At 40.2% G+C, this 20,294-nt stretch overlaps 1 protein-coding gene across 3 annotated transcripts in view; it reads right to left on the bottom strand.

Annotated features, from left to right (window-relative positions):
- The window catches only part of rhobtb4 (Rho related BTB domain containing 4), a 52,417-nt gene that overhangs the window by 19,482 nt on the left and 12,641 nt on the right, over window positions 1-20,294 (bottom strand). The window contains exons 1-3 of one of the 3 annotated variants that reach the window (XM_088993734.1): window positions 14,902-15,231; window positions 3,480-3,681; window positions 3,280-3,383 (exon numbers count right to left, since the gene is read on the bottom strand). In XM_088993734.1, coding sequence (XP_088849860.1) covers window positions 3,280-3,383; window positions 3,480-3,681; window positions 14,902-15,029 — 434 coding nt within the window. In that variant the 5' untranslated portion in view covers window positions 15,030-15,231. Of the gene's footprint in view, window positions 1-3,279; window positions 3,384-3,479; window positions 3,682-14,669; window positions 14,829-14,901; window positions 15,232-20,294 lie in introns of those variants that run through there. The other 2 variants (XM_088993735.1, XM_088993736.1) reach the window with 2 other exon arrangements.

The following is a 20,294-nucleotide window of genomic DNA, read 5'->3' as shown; positions in this document are numbered from 1 at the left end:
TTGAGTTTTAGGAGTACATAAACATTCAATGCAACGTAAATAACCTTAGACTATCTTCTTTCATCATAAAAAATGAGTTAATACCTAAATTGTATGGGTCTGGAGTTATATGAGCTTGAAATGAGGGCGGCTGTCCGAAAGACAATGCAATAAATGCATTTTGATTTATATAGCGCTTTATCAACAGCTGAAGCTGGAACAAAGCTCTAACATGGAAGAAAGATAAATGCTGCCCCCTTGTGGAAGGGATAAAAACCTTGCCAGAGGTCTGCCCAGCGGTTTATCGGCACCCCAGTAAGAGGTCTGTGTAAGCTCTCAATTGTACAGGAGTGGTGCATCGATGAAAAGGTTACTTGAGCTGTCATCTGTACTCCTTTGAAGGCATTCGACGCGAAACGTATCAATACCAGAACAAATGGCGTAATCAGAGTCAGCCATGGAACATAATCAGACAGAACAAAAGAAATGAAGTACAGATGACGGCTGAAGAAACCTTTTCATTGACTCCCCAGTCAGAAAAACGAAAACAGGAATTGCGCTTTATGTCATATTTTATGTCATATTTTCAATTCCAAATGAATTCGGGAATGGCAGTGAATGAGTTAATCACATTTTTGTTCTTTTTTTTTCCTTTCCCCACTGAAATCTCACCTAAGCTCATTTTCCCTTTCACATACAATCCACCAGCAAGCCATTACATCACCCACGGACAAGCAGCCAAGTCTTACCACCACGGATTGGATTTGTACACTAACAGGATCAGCGGCATTGCCGTCCGACCACACTACGCTGGTGGCTATCGTGAGGAATTGCGACTCCAAGAAACATTTGTTTCATAAAAATCATTCTCAACTATGCTGATATTAAGAATGTTTTCCACGGTCTGTCTGTTTTCCGGGTTATGACTGTTCGAGAATAATAGAAATGCTTTGAGTGGATTTAAATACCACGTTATGGCTAATAATCGACCGCCGGCTATTATGTGACATAAAGGGGGACTGTCAGCATTGCATGTGTTTATGTGTTGCATCCAACACTACAAAGGTCACCAGTGTCTCGATTATGTAAGGGGAGAGGCACACACACACACACACACACACACACACACACACACACACACACACACACACACACACACAGGCCCATACAACATGTCCTATAATAATTCCGATTTTTCGAAATAGAAATGAAACATGTGTACTCATCTACTGTGACATAATAGCCCTCCCATGTAAAAAAAAAGTCATGCTTCTAAATCAGCTTTCCAGAACAATCCGTCGCGAGTAATCGCTTTAATGAGCAGGAGATTTTCTTTCTTTCTTAATTATATCGGTTCAGATTTAAATGACAAAAAAAACAGAGTTGAGGCGAATGTTAAGTGTGACTTAGCCTATTTTCGGGATATGATCCCCCGCCCCCTTCGTTCCGCTCCCTCCTCACCTGAATTTTCCATGCCAAACAAGGCATGTGACGATACTTGATGTAATGTTTTGAGTTTTGGTATCAACAAAGAGCGGAAGATGATGTGCGACTGTGAGCTTAGTCATGGGTTCATGAGAGAGGGGGGCATGTGCCGTGTGAGGTGATGAACAAGTGAATGGACAAAGGAAAGGAAGACACGAAATAGGAGGAGGAGGAGGGGGAGGAAGACGAGAGGTTGATGCAGATGTCAGGCGGGCAAAAAAAAAAAACAGCTGAGCTGGCGATGCGTCTTTATCAGCTGACAAAGCATCCGGAACATTAGGGAAGGTGTGGAAACATACACAAACAGGGACAGAGTCGCAAGAAAACACACTCATAAAACAAATGAAATAACAACAGAAGCAATATGTCACAAATTCAGACGCTCCCCACCTTACGAACGGGATACGTTTCCGAGCGGTCGTTCGTAAGTTGTTGAATCGTAGAATACATTCACACCAACTGTAGTACAACGACATACAGTGATACCTTGGCTGATGAACTTAATTGGTTCCCAGACAGAGTGTGTAAGGCAAAAAGTGTGTATCCCAAAAATTAATTTCCCATAGGAAACAATTAAAATGAGAATAATCCGTTCCCAGGTCCTCTTAAAACATAATTTTCTACTTTTTAATTTTCTAATCGTTAAAATTACACAAAATATACATTATTTTATGTATAATAAATGTGCTAGGGTATTATAATACACTGGACTGTATAATGTCGTTTTATTTACCTTTGTGACGGTCGTAGGATGGAGTGGCCGGTTTCATCAGCATTAAACACTTGATGAGGAACGTAGCCTTCTTCCTTCTTTCTAATTTTACCTTGTTCCTCATCAGCTGTGTACTGTTTAGGTGGGTTGATAGCTTTTTGCATCAAGTGTACAGACGGCTTGTGCGGGTTATTTGTGGAGCCTGATTGATGGGAATTTTAACCTTGCAGTCTATATGATGCCTTTGAACTATCAAAATTGAAACAAGTCCAAAATTAACTGTTGTCTATCCATTTTGTCACTCTCTCTCTGTCGTCTGCCTGACTCTTTAATGTTGAAACCACCTCTCCTCACTGCTGCGTTCTTGACCAATCACGTGGCTTTAACCAAAGACTGGGGGCGGGGAATAGAGGACAAAAACAGTCGGCTGCCATTTTCTTGTTAGAACGGGCTCGTTCGCGAACGACTCATCGCTCATTGTAGTGCTCAGTGTGTTTCTCTTAAAAATAGTTTGTATGCCAAGGTAAAATGTTCATAAATTTAACGTTCGTAAACCGAAAAGTTCGTAAGCCATGGGGTTCGTAAACCGAGGTATCACTGTATTTGTAAAACGTTTTTCATTCATTGAAGGTGCACCTAATCATCCGGTGCCCCTTATATATGGAAAAAGTTTGAAAATACACCATTCCCTTATACTCTTGTGTGCCTTATACACTGCAAAACACGGTACTATAATGACATCCACTTTGAAATTGGCTCATACATAAGAAAACCGAAAACTATCAAATCAAAGACCGCTCGCTATAACTTGACATTCTCTTTGCCCATTTTTCAGAATGACGTTTGCATTTCATGCCAATAACGCAGCTTTGATCCCGGCATGCCCGTGTAAGAGGATCAAGCCATGATCCAATCATGTCTGCTGGAGGACTGATACAATAGCCGTAGGCCAGAGTTCTGTTGCTGGGGTCACCGAGAAAACACTGTGTAAATTCTCTGACCCCGTTGGCGCCAGATTGGCAGTTGAGTTATGTCACAACCATGTCAACAACCCCAACGTGAATTCTCTTTAGGCCTCGTCAGAACAGTGTTTGCGGTCTCACCTGCCGTAGGCGAATCTTCTATCCTTGTGATGATCCCCGAATGTGTCCCAGAGCCTCAGGGACACGCTGACCTCATCCACAACATCACGAGATCTCTCTAACACCTGTAAGCATAAAAAGGCAAATGTGCAAAACAAGCCTCAATACCATGTGACTTTATTCGAGGCATTTATTTCCTTCTCGTGGATGTGAGTGCCCACCTCTTGGCATACACGATACTGGTCGATGGCCCAAACGGTTGGCACGTGGGTGGCGAGCAGCTGATACTTTGTGAGGGTGGCGTTGCAAGCCCGGGCACATATGAGCCTGGTTTTGCCCACTGCGTTGTCCCCGACAACCACGCATTTAATGGTCTCCACATTGGGCCGCTCATAGTCCGTGTCTATATCCATGGAGAGGGCCCTGGGTGGAGGGTGAAAAGAGGGGTAAAGGGTCATTTTCCATGCATATTTTACAGTGGTGGACCGTCAAGGCCTGCAAAGCCTTCTCTGCTGGCCTAAAAATATCTGAATCACGGACTGATATTAATTATATTTTGTCCATGACTTCTTATTAAATAATTCCAAATTGACTTTCAGCTTCCTTTAATTATTTGTCCCCATTTGCGCTGCTTCCAGACGTGTGTTTTCGCATTTAAGCATTGAACCAATCACATTTCAGCCATTATTTGTTACCAGGGTCAGAAATCTACCTGGACGCCTTCACAATCAGTTCTGCAGGCCCTGTCGCATCAATTGTGTCAATCAAACTGGTGCTTTAACCAATCAGATTTTGAGTTGGCAACCCAAAAGGCCTACAAGACGGTGTTGGTCAGTATGCCAAGATTATATTCTTGCGAATTTAATGTTCGTAAGGCGAAAGCTTTGTTAGCTAAAGCGTTTGTAAACCGAGGTATGTAGACATTAGTAAGAAATATTGTGCTAAATCAATTCTCTGTCTTTTCTGTAATCCAGTACAATAATTTTATTGGTATGAATCATCACAGGGACAGTCGAGGCTGTTGGCATGCCGGCGCTTTGGCTTCTAAATGCAAGCCAAGCGAGGGACGCTTTGTCAAGACTCTGAGCGTCACTGACCATTTTTTTTTTTTTGAGAACTCTGCCAACTCCTCTCCAGAACACATGGAGGGACTGCAGAGCTATTTCTGTAACAGTAGCCAGAGAAGGATGGAGGAAAAAGAGAGATGACGTTGTCTGAGCGCACTGTCCTTTCATCACCTTGCATATCTAAACTGGTTTCGAGTCACCTTGCGTATGGTGGACAGTGTGTTTTATAGTCCTATGGGATATCGGGGGACGTACGTAGACGATGGCTCTGAGCTAAGCGAATGGCGAGATAAAAGAAGATAATAATTGTCAAATTAATACATTCTTGACGTCCACTGTAGTTTGAGTATTTTGTTTAAAAGTGGGGGTTTAGTGGATCCAATGTGTTTTTTTTTGTTTTGTTTTTTTGTGGTGCATTTTTAATATTTTTGTTCTCCTTCCCATCTTACAAGCACACTTTGATGTGGAGTATCCCTCATATGGGAAAGCATGAGTGCACTTTTCATATGACGTGACCAATATATTCACATTATTTATTTACTTTATTAAGTCATTAACTGCCAGACAATGTGCAAAAATGTGTTACAGTAAAGTCTCGTTATATCGATATTCTCGGGAGTCGGAAAACATATCGATATAACCAGACTGTCGATATATCCGATCCCACGGCATGTAAATTTTCTCCTTGCGTTCATAGAAATAGTATCGTAATAAGCAGTACTATCGATTTAACCGATATCGATATAACGAGACTTTACTGTAACTCCAAGTGCCAGGGTTTTTGTCATTTTCACTCAAATTGCAGGACCCGCAGAATAATTGAGTTTTAGGACGACATAAACATTCCATGAAGCGTAAGAAACCTTACAATCTCTTCTTTCATCAGAAAAGAAGAGTTAATTCCTAAGTTATATGGATCTGGAGTTATCTGCGCTTGAAATGGTCGCGGATGTCCAAAAGGCAAATACTGCCCTTTCGTGGGAGGGAAAAACATTGCCAGAGGTCTGACCCAAGCTTCAAATGCACTCCCACTCCACCGCAAGAAAAACTAAAACCTGAACACATTCGGGAATGGCGCTCCATGTCTTTTCCAATTTCCGAATAAATTCAGGAATGGCAGTGAATGAGTTCAATGCATATGATCAAACATTTTTTTTTGCCATGAAACTTCTGTTTCACATTTCAGACCACTGTGATTGCATAATGTATACAAAGAGGCGCGTCTAGGGGTTATCATGTGAATAAACATGTTTCACTCTTCTCTTACACAAATTGAACAAAGGCCAAAAGTACTACTTTCTTCCCGCTAAGTCTGCGCCATTTTGCCCAAATGCTTGCTGAGAGACTCCATTCCACAATCGATCTTCACTATCCAATACAATACAATACATATTGATTTATATAGCGCTTTAACAACAGCTGAAACTGGAACAAAGCGCTTCACATGGACAATTATCATATCCAGGAAAATAAAGCAGTCACAAAGATAGTAGAAAGCACCAGGGAGGAAAACTAAGATCTGTCAACAAAATAGGTAAACAATGCAGATCAGTTGGTCCCGGGCTTCACTTTTGAAATATTTTTTTCTGAAGACTACATTTCTCCTTTGCCAAAACCACAAAGCAAATATTTGAATGCCAATTTTGTCCACGCAGCCCTTGTAGAATCTTCTCTTGTTGCATAAGCATCCCACGCAAAGAGTTTTACCGATCCAACAATCCCTGAAAGTTTTTCAAACAACCACTCAGGGGACTCATGAATATAGCCTATGAAACATTCATAAAAGGCCCCTGCTTGGTATTCCATTGACGTGCTCGTCTTTAGTTACGATCGGCTAAAAATGGCATCCATTCACGAAATGAGCCACACGAGTAGACCTGACCTGCACTTTGTGTCGTCACACATCTACAGCCTGCTTATCAATCCACAACCGCTATTTTACAAACAGAGGGGTGGCACCCATTGCATCGGTTGGACCTTTTTGATATGTTTTAAGCAGTTCAATATGAATCCAAAAATCTGCCATTTTACAGTAAGAGACATGAGAGAAAAAAAAAATCGGTATTTTAACTTATTCACTGCCAGACGTGCACAAATGTGTCCACTCCAGTGCAAGGGTTTTTGTCATTGTCACTCGAATTCCAGGTCTCGCAGAATATTGAGTTTTTGGACTACATAAACATTCAATTAAGCATAAGAAGTCTTGGACTATCTTCTTTCATCGGAAATAAAGAGTTAATTCTTAAATTATACGGGTCTGGAGTTATATGAGCTTGAAATGAGGGTGGCTGTCCAAAATACAATGCAATACATACATTATTGGTTTATATAGCGTTTGAATAACAGCTGAAGCTGGAACAAAGCGCTAACATGGAAAAAAGGGAAATGCTGCCCTCTTGTGGAAGGAAAAAAAATTGCCAGAGGCCATGGCCACCGCTTAATCGGCACCCAAACAAGAAAGAAAAAAACAAATTCAGGAATGCCGCTCACCGTTATTTTCAATTCCCTAATTTGTGAATGAGTTAAATAAATTGTTTGCCATATTTTGAAGAAAATACATAGTTTGAGCATGTGATGAGAGTAGGATTAAAATCCCATTTTTAAAACTATCGAAATGCGATGACTCATACTTTGTTCACAAATTATCTCGGGAGATGCGGTGGGTGGAGGGACAACGATGAATCCAATGTGTTCAATAATTTCTACCATAACAATTTATTCATGCTTGAAAGATTAGCTAGATATAAAGTTAAGACAGTAGAAAAAATAGGGGGGAGTGGATGGCGCAGCGGGAGGCCGCATTTCTATCAAAGGGTGGTGCAGATACTTTTTGGGGAAGGGAATCAGATTGTTAAAAGTGTCCTTGAGAAAGACACCAATACAATCCATTTTGATTTATATAGCGCTTTAACAACAGATGAAGATGTAACAAAGCGCTTAACATGGACACCTATTATATACAAAAAATAAAGCAGTCACAAAGATAGTAGAAAGCACCAGGTATTGAAACCAAGATCAAGTCGGAATCATGCTGAGTCGAATGCCAAAAGACCTCAACGACTCGGGAATAAGAAAATGCTAACCCTCACGTTGACCACTGGAATGTAAACAAGATGAAACTAGAAATACAAGTGTCCTTGAGAGTTTTGAAAGGCGCTTGAAAATAAAATGCATTATTATTATTATTATTATTATTATTATTATTATTATTATTATTATTATTATTATTATTATTAAATCAGATGTGTTGAATGGGATTTTGATAGAGAATAGACATAATAGAAATCATCATATTTATTTCCTAAATTATATGGGTCTGGAGTAATATGAGCTTGAAATGAGGGCGGCTGTCCAAAATACAATGCAATTCATGCTTAGAAGGCTCACAATGGAAGCACAGAAAATCTGGGGTCAATCTGAGGTGAACAGACACAGCCTATTAAACTGTCATCTTCATGTAGGAGATCTGGCCTTGGACTAATTTAGAACTTGGTAAACCCCTTCACAGGAAGAGCTCATTCGCCAGGCTACAAATCTATCAGTTCATGCAAAGGACAACCAATTAAAATGTCTATGGTCTGTTGTTTTATAGTTGTTGGTGCTTGGAACATCCAGGGAAGTGGTATTCAAATTAACACTATGTTTTACTAATAGCTCACTTAAATTTGCATATACTCTCAATAAATAGCTTAGCAGAGGGCTGCAGACATTGAGCGTCGGTCATGAATAGCTACGTCCCCTGCCGGCAGTAAAAGACAATCTTTCTGTGTCCGAGCCTTAGTTCGCAGTGTCCGACCGAACATCTCAGACATATTTCCACAGAGATGATCCAGAAAAAGGATTATTTGAGTTTGAGGCAAGAAGATAGCTCTGTCACCCGCGATTACAATCAGTCGGGCATGCCATAGGGATAAACAATGCAAAAGCAACAATAACCACACAAAACAATTCAAACTTTATCATCACAAGAAAAGCCGCCGGTGCGTTGAGACACTCATGGGGGGTATCCGGAGCAACCTATCCACGTGGTCTTACGTCGGTCCCGGGTCGCCCGTGGGTCAACAGCTCCAACCTTATTATCTCCTGGCGCCTTACTGACATGTTAAGCGCCCGCTATCTGGTCTGTGTCTGAATGCTAATGAGCTTATCCAGGCGACCGACAATTATTTATAGGGAGAAGCTGAGCAGTAATAAGGGTGCAGCAGTACAGCGGAAAGAAAAGCCGTGAAGCTCTGGTTTCATTTTTAGCCAATGACCTGTCGTGAACTCGACTTGATCTGTTTTGCCAAGTCATCACCCCTGCAAGGCAGCAAGGATGATTTCTGGGACGTGTGAAGTAAAAAGGAACAACAACCACAAAAAAAAAAGACAGTTCAAGCCATGAGGGAAAGGGCGAATTTTCCACTGGGTTGTATGGCATCCGTAAATGGGATTTTATGGACATGTACAAAGGTGGAAATGAAAGTTGTGTTTCGTGTTGTTTTTTTTGGGGGGGCGGGGGGTTGCAATGTTTTTGTTTTAGGATGAAACAGAAGATACGGAAGAGGATTAGGGCCAATAAATAACAAAAATTAATCAAATTGTTAGGATTGTCACTTTTATAATAATAATAATAATACATTTTATTTCAAGCGCCTTTCAAAACACCCAAGGACACTACAATAAAAACAATAAAACAAAGCACATAACAATAAAACTCAGAATTCTGACTTTAAAATGAGAATCGTGACTTTCATCTCAGAATTTAAAGTCCGAATTCTGACATTAATCTCAGAATTTTGACTTCAAAGTGAGAAGATTAAAGTTGTTAAAATTCACACTTTCTATTTATTTATTTATTCATTTATTTATTAGTTGATGTATTTATTTATTAATTTATTTGTTTTTATTTATGTATTTATTGATGTATTTACATATGTACGTATGTACGTATGTATGTACGTACATCAGAATTTTGACTTCAAAGTGAGAAGATTAAAGTTGGTAAAATTGTCACTTTTTATTTATTTATTTATTTATGTTTTTATTTATGTATTTATTGATGTATTTATGTATGTACGTACGTATATCAGAATTTTGACTTCAAAGTGAGAAGATTAAAGTTGGTAAAATTGTCACTTTTTATTTATTTATTTATGTTTTTATTTATGTTTTTATTTATGTTTTTATTTATGTATTTATTGATGTACAGTAAAGTCTCGTTATATCGATATCGGATATATCGATAGTCCCGGTTATATCGATACTATTTCTATGCACGCACGGAGAAAATTATATGCAAGCAGGGTCGGATATATCGATAGTCCCGGTTATATCGATATTTTTTCAGACTCCCTTGAATATCGATATAACGAGACTTTACTGTATTTACGTATGTACGTACGTACATCAGAATTTTTACTTCAAAGTGAGAAGACTAAAGTTGGTAAAATTCTCACTTTTTATTTATTTATTTATTTATTTATTTAGTATGTATGTATGTACATATGTACACCTGTACGTGTATGTATGCATGCATGCAGGTAGGTAGGTAGGTAGGTAGGTCGATAGGTAGGTCTGTCTGTCTGTACGGAATTCTGATAATAAAGTCAGAATTAAGATTTTACCATCAGAATTCTGAGATTAAAATCAGAATTCAGAGATTAAAGTGAGAATCTTGCCAACCGTGTTTTTTTTTCTTCGTTGGTCCTAATCCGTAGGAAGAATATTAGGGCCAATAAAGAAAAAAAATAATGTTGGTAAAATTCTCACTTGAATCTCTGACTTCATTCTCAAAATTGTCACTATAATATATATATATTCCTTGTGTGTTCTACATACTTGGCAATAAAGATGATTCTGATTCTGATTCTGATAAAGTCAGAATTCTGAGATTAAAGTCAGAATTTTGCCAACCTTGGTTTTTTTTCATTGGCCCTAATCTTTATTCTTTTCATCTCATTCTGACCATTTTTAGATAGTTTTTGTCCGAATTTTAATGTCAGAATTCAGACTTTTAGATTAAAGTCACAATTTTGAGAATAAAGTCAGATTTCTTTCTGCATGATGTTAAGCGTCATTCCCCGAATTTGTTCGGGTTCTGGCTTTTCTTATTGGGTTGCCGATAAAGCGCTGGTCAGACCTTTGGCAATGTTTTTCTCTCCTCGCATTTGCCTTCTGTATATTATACATTTACTTCTGAGTGTTTTATGTTTTAGACACTGGGTAAACTGCTAAATATGTTTAATTTTCAAAACTTTTTTTGGTGGGGGGTTGACACAGCTGTGCATCTTGTTGCTCCTGTGCTTCCACTTCCTCCTTCAAGTCTTTTCGTTCATCCCTCTGCTGCCGCTGAGTTTTGTCTGGCTTCTTCCCAGCTGTGCCCACTCAACCACTCCTCTCGTCTCCCACACAAGTGAAAACTCCCCCTCTTTCCTTTCTTTCTTACTTCAAGATATTTTGTGATTGGAACGCTCTGATAGATACTCACTCACATCCATTTACAAATGTATCAATCCAGCTCCGGACGTCCCATTTTACTGAAAGAAAGCCAAGAAGCAGCATTCGGATGATCACCCATTGCTTCCACACCCACTTTTAGCCCTTCCTCACCCACCCACCCTGTTCTGTCTGCCTCTCTGTTACATAACACATTTCGGGACCCACTGGAAGCAAGCAAGCACCTTTTTTGAGTCCATTTCCTTCTGCCTTGAGTTCATCCTGATCACATGACCCTGTCTAAGCATCTCAGCTTGGCAAGACGTGACCTCACTTTACCGCTCACATTATGCTAAGAAGCGATCACGGCGGCTTAAAAACAACCCGGGCTTGACTTTGATTTGGAAGCGTTGTTGATGGAAATGGGGCTAACGCTGTGTTTATATACAGTAAAGTCTCGTTATATCGATATTCTAGGGAAAATATCGATATAACCGGGACTATCGATATATCCGACCCTGTTTGCATGTAATTTTCTCCGTGCGTGCATAGAAATAGTATCGATATAACCGGGACTATCGATATATCCGATATTGATATAACGAGACTTTACTGTATATATACGCATATGCAAGTTATTCTTCTTAATTTGAGACATGCTCATGGACAATTTTGAATCCTCGATTAAGGATACAGGATGCCAGAGTAGCCGTAGAAAACCACACGGGTAGAGGGGCAGATGAACTTCAACATTCCACAGATGATCAAACCTCAAATCTCTGAATTATGAGGAAAACGTCTGTTAGACGGCATTTTTTTCCGCGTATAAATAAATGATGTGCAAGGAGGAGTAAAAATAAAAGGCCGAAAATTAAACAACCAGAGCGTCGATGCGTATGTGGAACTGTCGCGGCTTGGAATTATTATTATTATAATTTGCTAGCTATTTGCTATCTATTAGCTATCTGGCTGGCTAGCTAGCTATCTAGCTAGCTATCTATTCACTATCTAGCTGGCTGGCTATCTAGCTAGGTATCTTTTAGCTATTGATTGGCTAGCTAGCTAGCTTTCTATCTATTTGAGTTACTTCCGGGTTGAGTGAATGCTGGAACGGGTGGCTGCCGCTGCTCACCCACAGAAAAAAAAAACATATCCTGTGACTGCAAAGTAATCTTGAGAGTTTTAAAAGGCGCTTATAAATGAAATTAATGTATTATTATTATTATTATTATTATTATTGAAGTGGATTTACATTGGACAAGAGATGTGAGACAATCTCTTCTCGTCAATGGATGCTAAAGCTTTGTGTTTGCTTTAAACATTTAGCTAGTAGCAGACGTAATTAAACCACCAAAGCACCGATGCATATGTGGAACTGTCGCAGCTTGGTATTGAAGCGGATTTACGTGGGACGAGAGATGTGAGACAATCACTTTTCGTCAATGGATGCGACAGCTTTGTGTTTGCTTTTGACATTTAGCTAGTTGCCGATGTGATTAAACCACCAGAGTGCCGATACGTATGTGGAACGGTCGCGGCTTGGAATTGAAGCGGATTTACGTGGGTCAAGAGATGTGAGACAATCTCTTTTCGTCAATGAATGCTACAGCTTTGTGTTTGCGTTCAACATTTAGCTTGTCGCAGACGTGCACATTTCACCATGATGCCCCTGATCCACCGGTGAAAAGGACACTTTGATCCTCTCCTCTTTCATCTAGAAATGCTTTATACAATAAATAGGGTGCAGAAAGTGCTTAAATTTGAATGGACACAGACAATTATTATTATTTTTTTGTTCTTTTACTTCAAGATGACGCCGCAAGAGTGGCTGCCTTAACAGCACCTCCTGCATTTTGTTTTTCTACTTCTTCCTTTCCTTTCCTCTTCCTTTCATCACTTTGCTGTTGTGAAATGTCAATTTCTCCACAGTGAGACTAATAAAGGCTAATCCAATCCAGTCCAATCTGTTTTTTTTTTATTTTACTCCGCCTCTAACATGGCACGTAAATGACAGAATATTCCACAGGCGCTTAAAAAAAAAAACATTTTTGAATGTAACACATCCCCGATATCAACCACTATTTATGTATCCCTGCTACCACAAGGTGTGTTCATTCCAACGATGACATCAGCACATCAATAAAAACAAAACACGCTCCATTACCTGAGCTGACCTTCCACCTCAACCTGATATGGGGGCATTGAGGCCATCCACATCAGTCACGTCATGCAGGCTGTCAGGGTTCGACCAGGGTTATGCTATCCTAAGTCACAGTAAAGTCACTAGCATATTGGCTTTGGCAACACAGTAGGCAATGTTAATTGTGTTCAAGTACCAATGCAAGTCACGGGAGGTCAAATTTATTCAAATTTACTCACAAAGACTTATTTTCACAAAGAACGACAACAAATGGTGAACATGTTGCTATCCTTTAAAACCCTTTCGATACTGACGGTACAGGAGTACAACCATAATTTTTTTACTCGTAGATAATAAAGGAGAGTATGTTTCGCTGTCGGTACAAGTTCGTACCCCATTCTTCTGATATCTAACGATATTTGTTATTTATTTATTTTCTTGTTCTTTTGACTTCCAAGATGGCGCCGCGAGAGTGGCTGCTTTTCCAGCAGCTCCTGTATTTTGTTTTTCTACTTCTTTCATTCATTTCATATGTTTGCTGCTGTGAAATGTAAATTTCTCCACTGCGAAACTAATAAAGGTAAACCCAATCCAATCCAATCAAGCGACATGTAGCATTTTTTTAGCTGTCAACACAAGATTGCATCAGAATTACTAAAAATCAACATTTCGGATTATGGTATCGAAAGGGTTAAAAAGTGATGTGATATCCGAAATTATTCAGAATAAAAATGTCTTCCAAAAATCAACATTTCGGATTATGGTATCGAAAGGGTTAAAAAGTGATGTGATATCCGACCAATCGTGATTCAACTGGAGCTTTACTCAAACTTTAGTGAGTTGGGACACAGATTTCACATCAGAAATGTGTTTGTAAAATCCCACCTAAGATCACCTATCAAACTGTCGCAAAAAAAATGGTACTTCACACAATTGAACCTACAACTACAGAAATAGGGTTTCATTCTTTTGCCTGTTAACATAAATGGGCCGCAAAGATAGATGACCATACATACATTATTGGAGTACAGTATAAGAAGTTACGTATACGTTAGTGCACTGAATAATCTCTCTTGGAACACTATGGCTAACTCACACTCTGGATATGAAAAATAAAAATAAAAAAATATATAATTGGGCCAAAAAACAGATTGCAAAATATGAATCTTTTACTTCCATGAAAAATAAATAGAATTGATGAACTACTAACAGTTTCCTTTTTTGAATAAGGTGCCTTTCATTCCACTTAGCATGCATACTCTGTTACCATCTGTCACCTGCGTAATGCAAGCCATCTGCTGACGTCATAGCCACAGCCTCAACATTACCCCCGTGCGTGTGCGCAAGCACGTGCTATCAAACTACGTATAACCTTTCACGGCAGAACAAAAAAAGGACTGCCCTCGTCACATCCCAACTGGGACTGGTACACGCACACGCTTCTCCATTGATTAGCGCCTCCTGGCAGAGAATGAAATCCCACTAATCAATGAAGCACCATGTCCCATTCATAAGCACCTGGTTCATTCATAATTTTAGAGGGAAATTGAACGCGCACATCATGTTAATAGCACCCTGGAGTTCGTATTATAAAAAGCAGGTTCAAACTGTAAATAAATCATCATATCTTTAAGCATCAAAAGAAAGATATCATCCCACACGCCTCTTGGATGCGGTTGATAAGCCTTGCATAACACGCCAAGCCCATCCGCTGCACAAAGACACGTAACACCTCGGTAAAAAAAAAAGCAGACAGCGCATCAATAACATCACCAGTGTAAACATACCTGCTTGCAAAAAGACGCGATGCATCCATTGGTAGTGGTGGTATTAGTGACGAAAGAAGATTAAAACCCCATTGAGTACACACAATGGGGTGTCAGGATGATACAAATAAAGCGGGGTTAACTTTTTGGGGCAAATGAAGTGATTGATGGGATGGAATTGGGAACGTGTGGTCGTTTTTTTTTTTTTTTTTTTTTTTTTTTTGGGGGGGGGGGGGGGATAGGGGGTCCCTACCTTCCGACGGTTCCGGAATTGACCCACATGCCACTCTGGTGGTGTGCCGGTCTTGCGAACCGGGCAGGGGGGCACGCAGGGAGAAGAAATAGTTGGTCGTATTCAGGTCCACTTGGAACAAAGAGCATATGATGTGTAGTTTATGTAAAATGGGCCAAAAAAGGACCTGTGCCTCTCTTTTCCTGCTTTCCGTGGCCGCCTTATCAAAGCTTCGCGAGTTCAGTTGATATCATCCGCTGGTGACAAAAGACGCTTTTGGAGCTCAGAAGTGCATTTTTATACTTTGAAAATGTACACATTATTGGCCCAGACACTCGGTTCCAGTCTGAGCCACCTCCTTTTCTGTTGTTGTTTCCCCAGCTGATTTCATCAAAGGACACACCCCCGCATAGTGACGTCACTGTACTACTCGCCCAACTCCTGCCGTGCGGCGTTCAAGTACTGTCAGAAAAATAACTCACTCTGAGTGAACGTTCACTCTGAGTGAACGTGATTCTCCGTCACGTACAAAACGCACAAAAGCGGCTAAATGGCCCATACCTATCTATTTTTTTTATCGTGCAGGCTTCTCATAGAAAAGAGGTTTGATTCCTAAAAAATAATTTTGTAATTTTAATTGTATTTTAACGCACTGTAACATTCAGGACAGTTTGAACATGAACACTGGGTTTAAATTATGGACGGCATCCAGTATTTTTCTCTTCCGGGTCTTGAACGCGACAAAGAAAACCATTCATCAATATATTTTACAATGTCAATTAAAACGATTTAAGTGCCGCTACGCATATATAAATGTGAATGTAATGTGAATATAAATACAATACATATTGTTTATATAGCGCTTTAACAACAGCTGGAGCTGTAACAAAGCGCTTAACATGGACAACTATCATATTTTAATGTCCCGTGCTTGTTATTCACCGAGAGGCATTACAATATACTGGAAATAAATGTAAATGTGAATGTAAATGTAAATGTAAATGTAAATGTAAATATTGTTTAGGTAAGGCAATTAGTTCAGACCACTTTTGTTTCAATTCAAAAAGGAAATGGTGGTGCAATGTCTTCTGTTATTTGTTCAGCCGGGATGTTATGCAGTCTCCCCTGCCAGTGCCATGACATTTCCTTCGCACTTGTGAAAGACTGAAGGCAGACATCTACTGGCATGTGCTGGTACTGAGCTCTGACAACAAAGGGCACCATCAACTCCCTCAGCCTTCAATGATGTCAATGCAGCAGCTAGAAAGTCGTAAACTGTGCCATAAAGCGGGTTGCAAATATCCCTTTCTTGCCAATGGGCCTTAAGCCAAGAATGTGATTAAATATTTGACCTTTGGTCAGGCTTCTTTCTGTTGACGTCTAGTCTTGCATATGACACTGACACATTTCCTAACTGGCCATAAAAGAACAACCGACGTCACTTTTTTGTTTTTTAACTGACATTAGAAAAACGTTTTATAGCATCTAAAATACCCAAAACACACAGTATGATATTTTTAGTCAAATGCAAAACACCAATAAAAATGACTTAAAGTGTCCAAAATCTGCAAAAAAATTGAGCTGCGAATTGGGCATTTTCAGAAAGTCCCGCCCCCAGTTCGTGACGTCACGCCAAGACGTCTTGCATTGCTGGAGAATCCAAACAATGGCTTCAGATTCTGAGAATATGCTTTCTTGTTATGAATATGATTCAAATAGTTCTGAAGAGGAAAGCATACATGTTTGCAATCGATTAAAGAATTTATTCAATGCCATTTTGAGGCAACATTGGGGCAACAATGGATCACCAGAAAAGAGGCATAAAATGGCGACCTCCAGTGGCCACCTCCGCTTGCACAGGCTGATAAATTCCTTATATGGAGCTTGGACTCCCTCTTCTGGCGTCTTTTGGGTGCAACACGGTTTTCAGACCAAACATGTACAGCAAAATACATTGACGTGATGGAAGGACGCTACAATGCCTCTTTTTTATGGTCAGGGGGCGGTCCTTTCATGACGTCACGTACGGACTCGTCACCAACTCGAAAACAAGACTTCCTGAATATTCAGAGCGAGTCTTAAAACGTAAAATATAGCTATATGCGGTGGAATCTTATTAAAATACGCTCAGTAGAAGTCATTTGAAGCCATTTTACAAATTATGGATACAACTTGTCCGGAGACGTCGGTTGTCCTTTAAAGGAGTCAAGGGTTTGTTTCCACAACCGTCTTCTCCCTGCTCTCTCCACTTTACATCATAAATCATACCTGTCTTAATAAAACAAAGTTGACGCAAAACCCCAACTCCATCGAGCACATTTAAAATGAACATTGGCGCAGCAGAGGAGCCACTCTCACAGTCTGTCAACATCACTGACAAACACGGAATACGTTGTATGACAGGTTAAATCTAGATAAAGACACTGCCTCCACGTCATGTGGACATAGTTAATACTCATCATCAATGCTACCGTTGAAACTATGCGAAGACTTCACTCTTGAACTCACCCAATAGACTGTTTGTGTACTTTGGTGTTGCTGTTTTTGTTTGTCACAGAGTTCAAATGGGCTCAGCAATTCAATGAATGTATGATTAATAGCGTCTCTGTCTTTTTTTTTTTAATCAAACCAGTTTAGTCTTTTGCACCCTGAGAAAACAGTGCCCCCTGACCTGGCTGGCAGGGGCAGAAAGAAGCAGCATGAAAGATGGTGAGGAATGCCATGGGATAAAGTAGGCCTTCAAGAGCACTGGCACTGCAAAGGGCTGAGAAATGTGGAGAGCATGCGCCCCTTCTTTGTTTGGACACTTGTGAGAGAACTATCAAGGAGCACAGTCTGATGGGACATCTGGCCTTTTCAACCACGGCTCTACAAAACAAGTGGAATGTGCGCTTGGAATTATGAACGTTCTCACTGTTGAATCTTCTATGTGGGAAGTTTGCTCACATTGCTTTGCAGTCTTTCACAAGGTGTATCCTTGACATCAGGGGTTTCAAACGTACAGTAAAGTCTCGTTATATCGATATTCAAGGGAGTCCGAAAAAATATCGATATAACCGGGACTATCGATATATCCGACCCTGTTTGCATGTAATTTTCTCTGTGCGCGCATAGAAATAGTATCGATATAACCGGGACTATCGATATATCCGATATCGATATAACGAGACTTTACTGTATTTATTTTTGCCGCGGGCCACATTGAAGTTACGGTTTCCTCTCGAGGGCCGTTACGAATTTTTGGAAACCATTCATCTCCTCCATATATTATAGACAGAATGCACAATAAAATAATACATAAAGACAGTGTTTTCTGGAGTATAAGGCACACCCCCAATGAATGGTGTATTTTCATACTTTTCCCCCATATATAAGAGAGTAGAAGGCACACCTCCAATGAATGAAAAAGGTTTTCCAAATATAATCAGTGTCTAAAACAATGTCTGCCCGGACGCCCGGGGCGTGCAACTTTTACGTTGGACGTACAACTTACAAAACGTTGGGTTTTTTTTCTCGTTTGGGTGCCGATAAAGCGCTGCCCATGGCCTCTTGCTATGTTTTTTCCCTTCCACGAGGGGGAAGCATTTCCCTTTTTTCCATGTTGGCGATTTGTTCCGGCTTCAGCTGTTGTTAAAGCGCTATGTAAACCAATATGTATGTATTGCATTGTATTTTGGAGAGACGTCCTCATTTCAAGCTCATATAACTCCAGACCCATATCATTTAGGAATTAACTCTTTTTTTCCAGATGAAAGAAGAGAGCGTAAGGTTTCTTTCACTGCATTGAATATTTATGTAGTCTGTGATATCATGAGAGGCTAGCTCTCATCGGGACGGGACAAGAAGTGCAATCGACGACAGGTTTGGATACAAACAAAAGGTTTTAATCAAGGGTTCCAGGGGGAATTCACAAGCAACAAAGGTTCGAATAGTGTCTCTTCCAATACTTGTCAAAATAAAGTCTCTTTTGCTACTTAAATCCAAATAAAGTCTCTTCTGAGGTAAAACTGAAGACGGAGTTCTTTACAAGAGTCTCTAGGCCTCACCCCTCTTGACGTCCTCGTCATGTAGCCTAGCCACCTTAGCTAGGTTCAAATCCAGTGTTCAGTCGTGTGGTCCCAACTGGCAATGAGTTCCACGCAGCAATCAACTTCTCCGCAGAGCACAGCAATCGAGCTTGTCTTTCCTCAAGCTGCACACTCAGAGGCTCTCTGCCTTAAGAGCCCTGCTTTCCAATCAAGCCCTGATCAGCTGCAGGTGTGTGGGTTTAATTGCTGCCTTCCACCAGGTGGGGCCAAGACTCTCTCTGGGTGGAGCCATCTTAGGGGAATGTATTTGCCTTCCAGGACACAGCCTCTCGTGACATCACAAGTCCTAAAACTCAATAATCTGTTGGTCCTAGAATTCAAGTGACAATGACAAAACCCCTGGCACTGGAGTGTTCCAGCTTCAGCTGTTATTAAAGCCCAATATAAACCAATATGTATGAATTGCATTGTATTTTGGACAGCCGCCCTCATTTCAAGCTCATACAACTCCAGACCCATATCATTTAGGAATTAACTTTTTTCCCGATGATGATGATTTTTTTGCACATTGTCCAGCAGTGAATGAGTTAATTTGTTGAAACACCTTACAACTTGCTCAAATTTATGTGGCAGAGCTAATTCCGCTACTTCTGAGAATTTACTCTCCTGTCGAAACCACGTCATTGCCACCATTGATTCCAATTGGCTTGTGATAGTCCTAAAGCTGTCCAAACAGCCAACTTCTCACACCACACGTGTCCGTTGAGAGTTTGCCTTCAACCCACACCAACAAGTGTGGTAATAAACAGACACACATACTATACACACACACACATCCTCAAAGAAGAGGGGAAAAAGTGTGCATGTATCACCTGTGCGCTGATGCAAGTGGGTCAGAACCACAGTGGGTCTTCAAAACAGTTCCAGCACCGTGTTCAAGGATAACAGTATCAAGGATTACATTATAAAACACACAATCACACACAATGCAAAACATTACACGGGATATGTTGTCGAGCATAACTACAGGTTTGAGATTCATTTGTTTTGTTTTTTGTTATGCGGGGAGGAGTTTGGTTCGTGTGTTTGATTATTTGTTTGGTTGACAAATCTGGAATTTTAATGTCGTCCCATGAGCAGGTCAAAGTTCAAGGGTATGAATAGAATGACTGAAGGGCACCACTCACAAGTGATCTTGTGGGAAACAGTAGAGTATTACCGACATTCCTAAAATATGCACATCTAGTGGAATGTTGGAATCGCTTTGCCTTGCTTCTTAATCTTTTCTCACACTGACTATAACTCGGAGAGCTACATGAAGCGTGTGTTGTAACGACCGGCCTATTTGGCGATTGGTCATGAGTGCAAGTCTGTCTAAGTGGAAAA

The sequence above is a fragment of the Hippocampus bargibanti genome, linkage group LG04, assembly GCF_051943395.1.
Source record: "Hippocampus bargibanti isolate YZ-2025 linkage group LG04, ASM5194339v1, whole genome shotgun sequence".
In the NCBI taxonomy this organism is placed as follows: domain Eukaryota; kingdom Metazoa; phylum Chordata; class Actinopteri; order Syngnathiformes; family Syngnathidae; genus Hippocampus; species Hippocampus bargibanti.
This window is presented reverse-complemented; position numbering and strand designations above follow the sequence as displayed.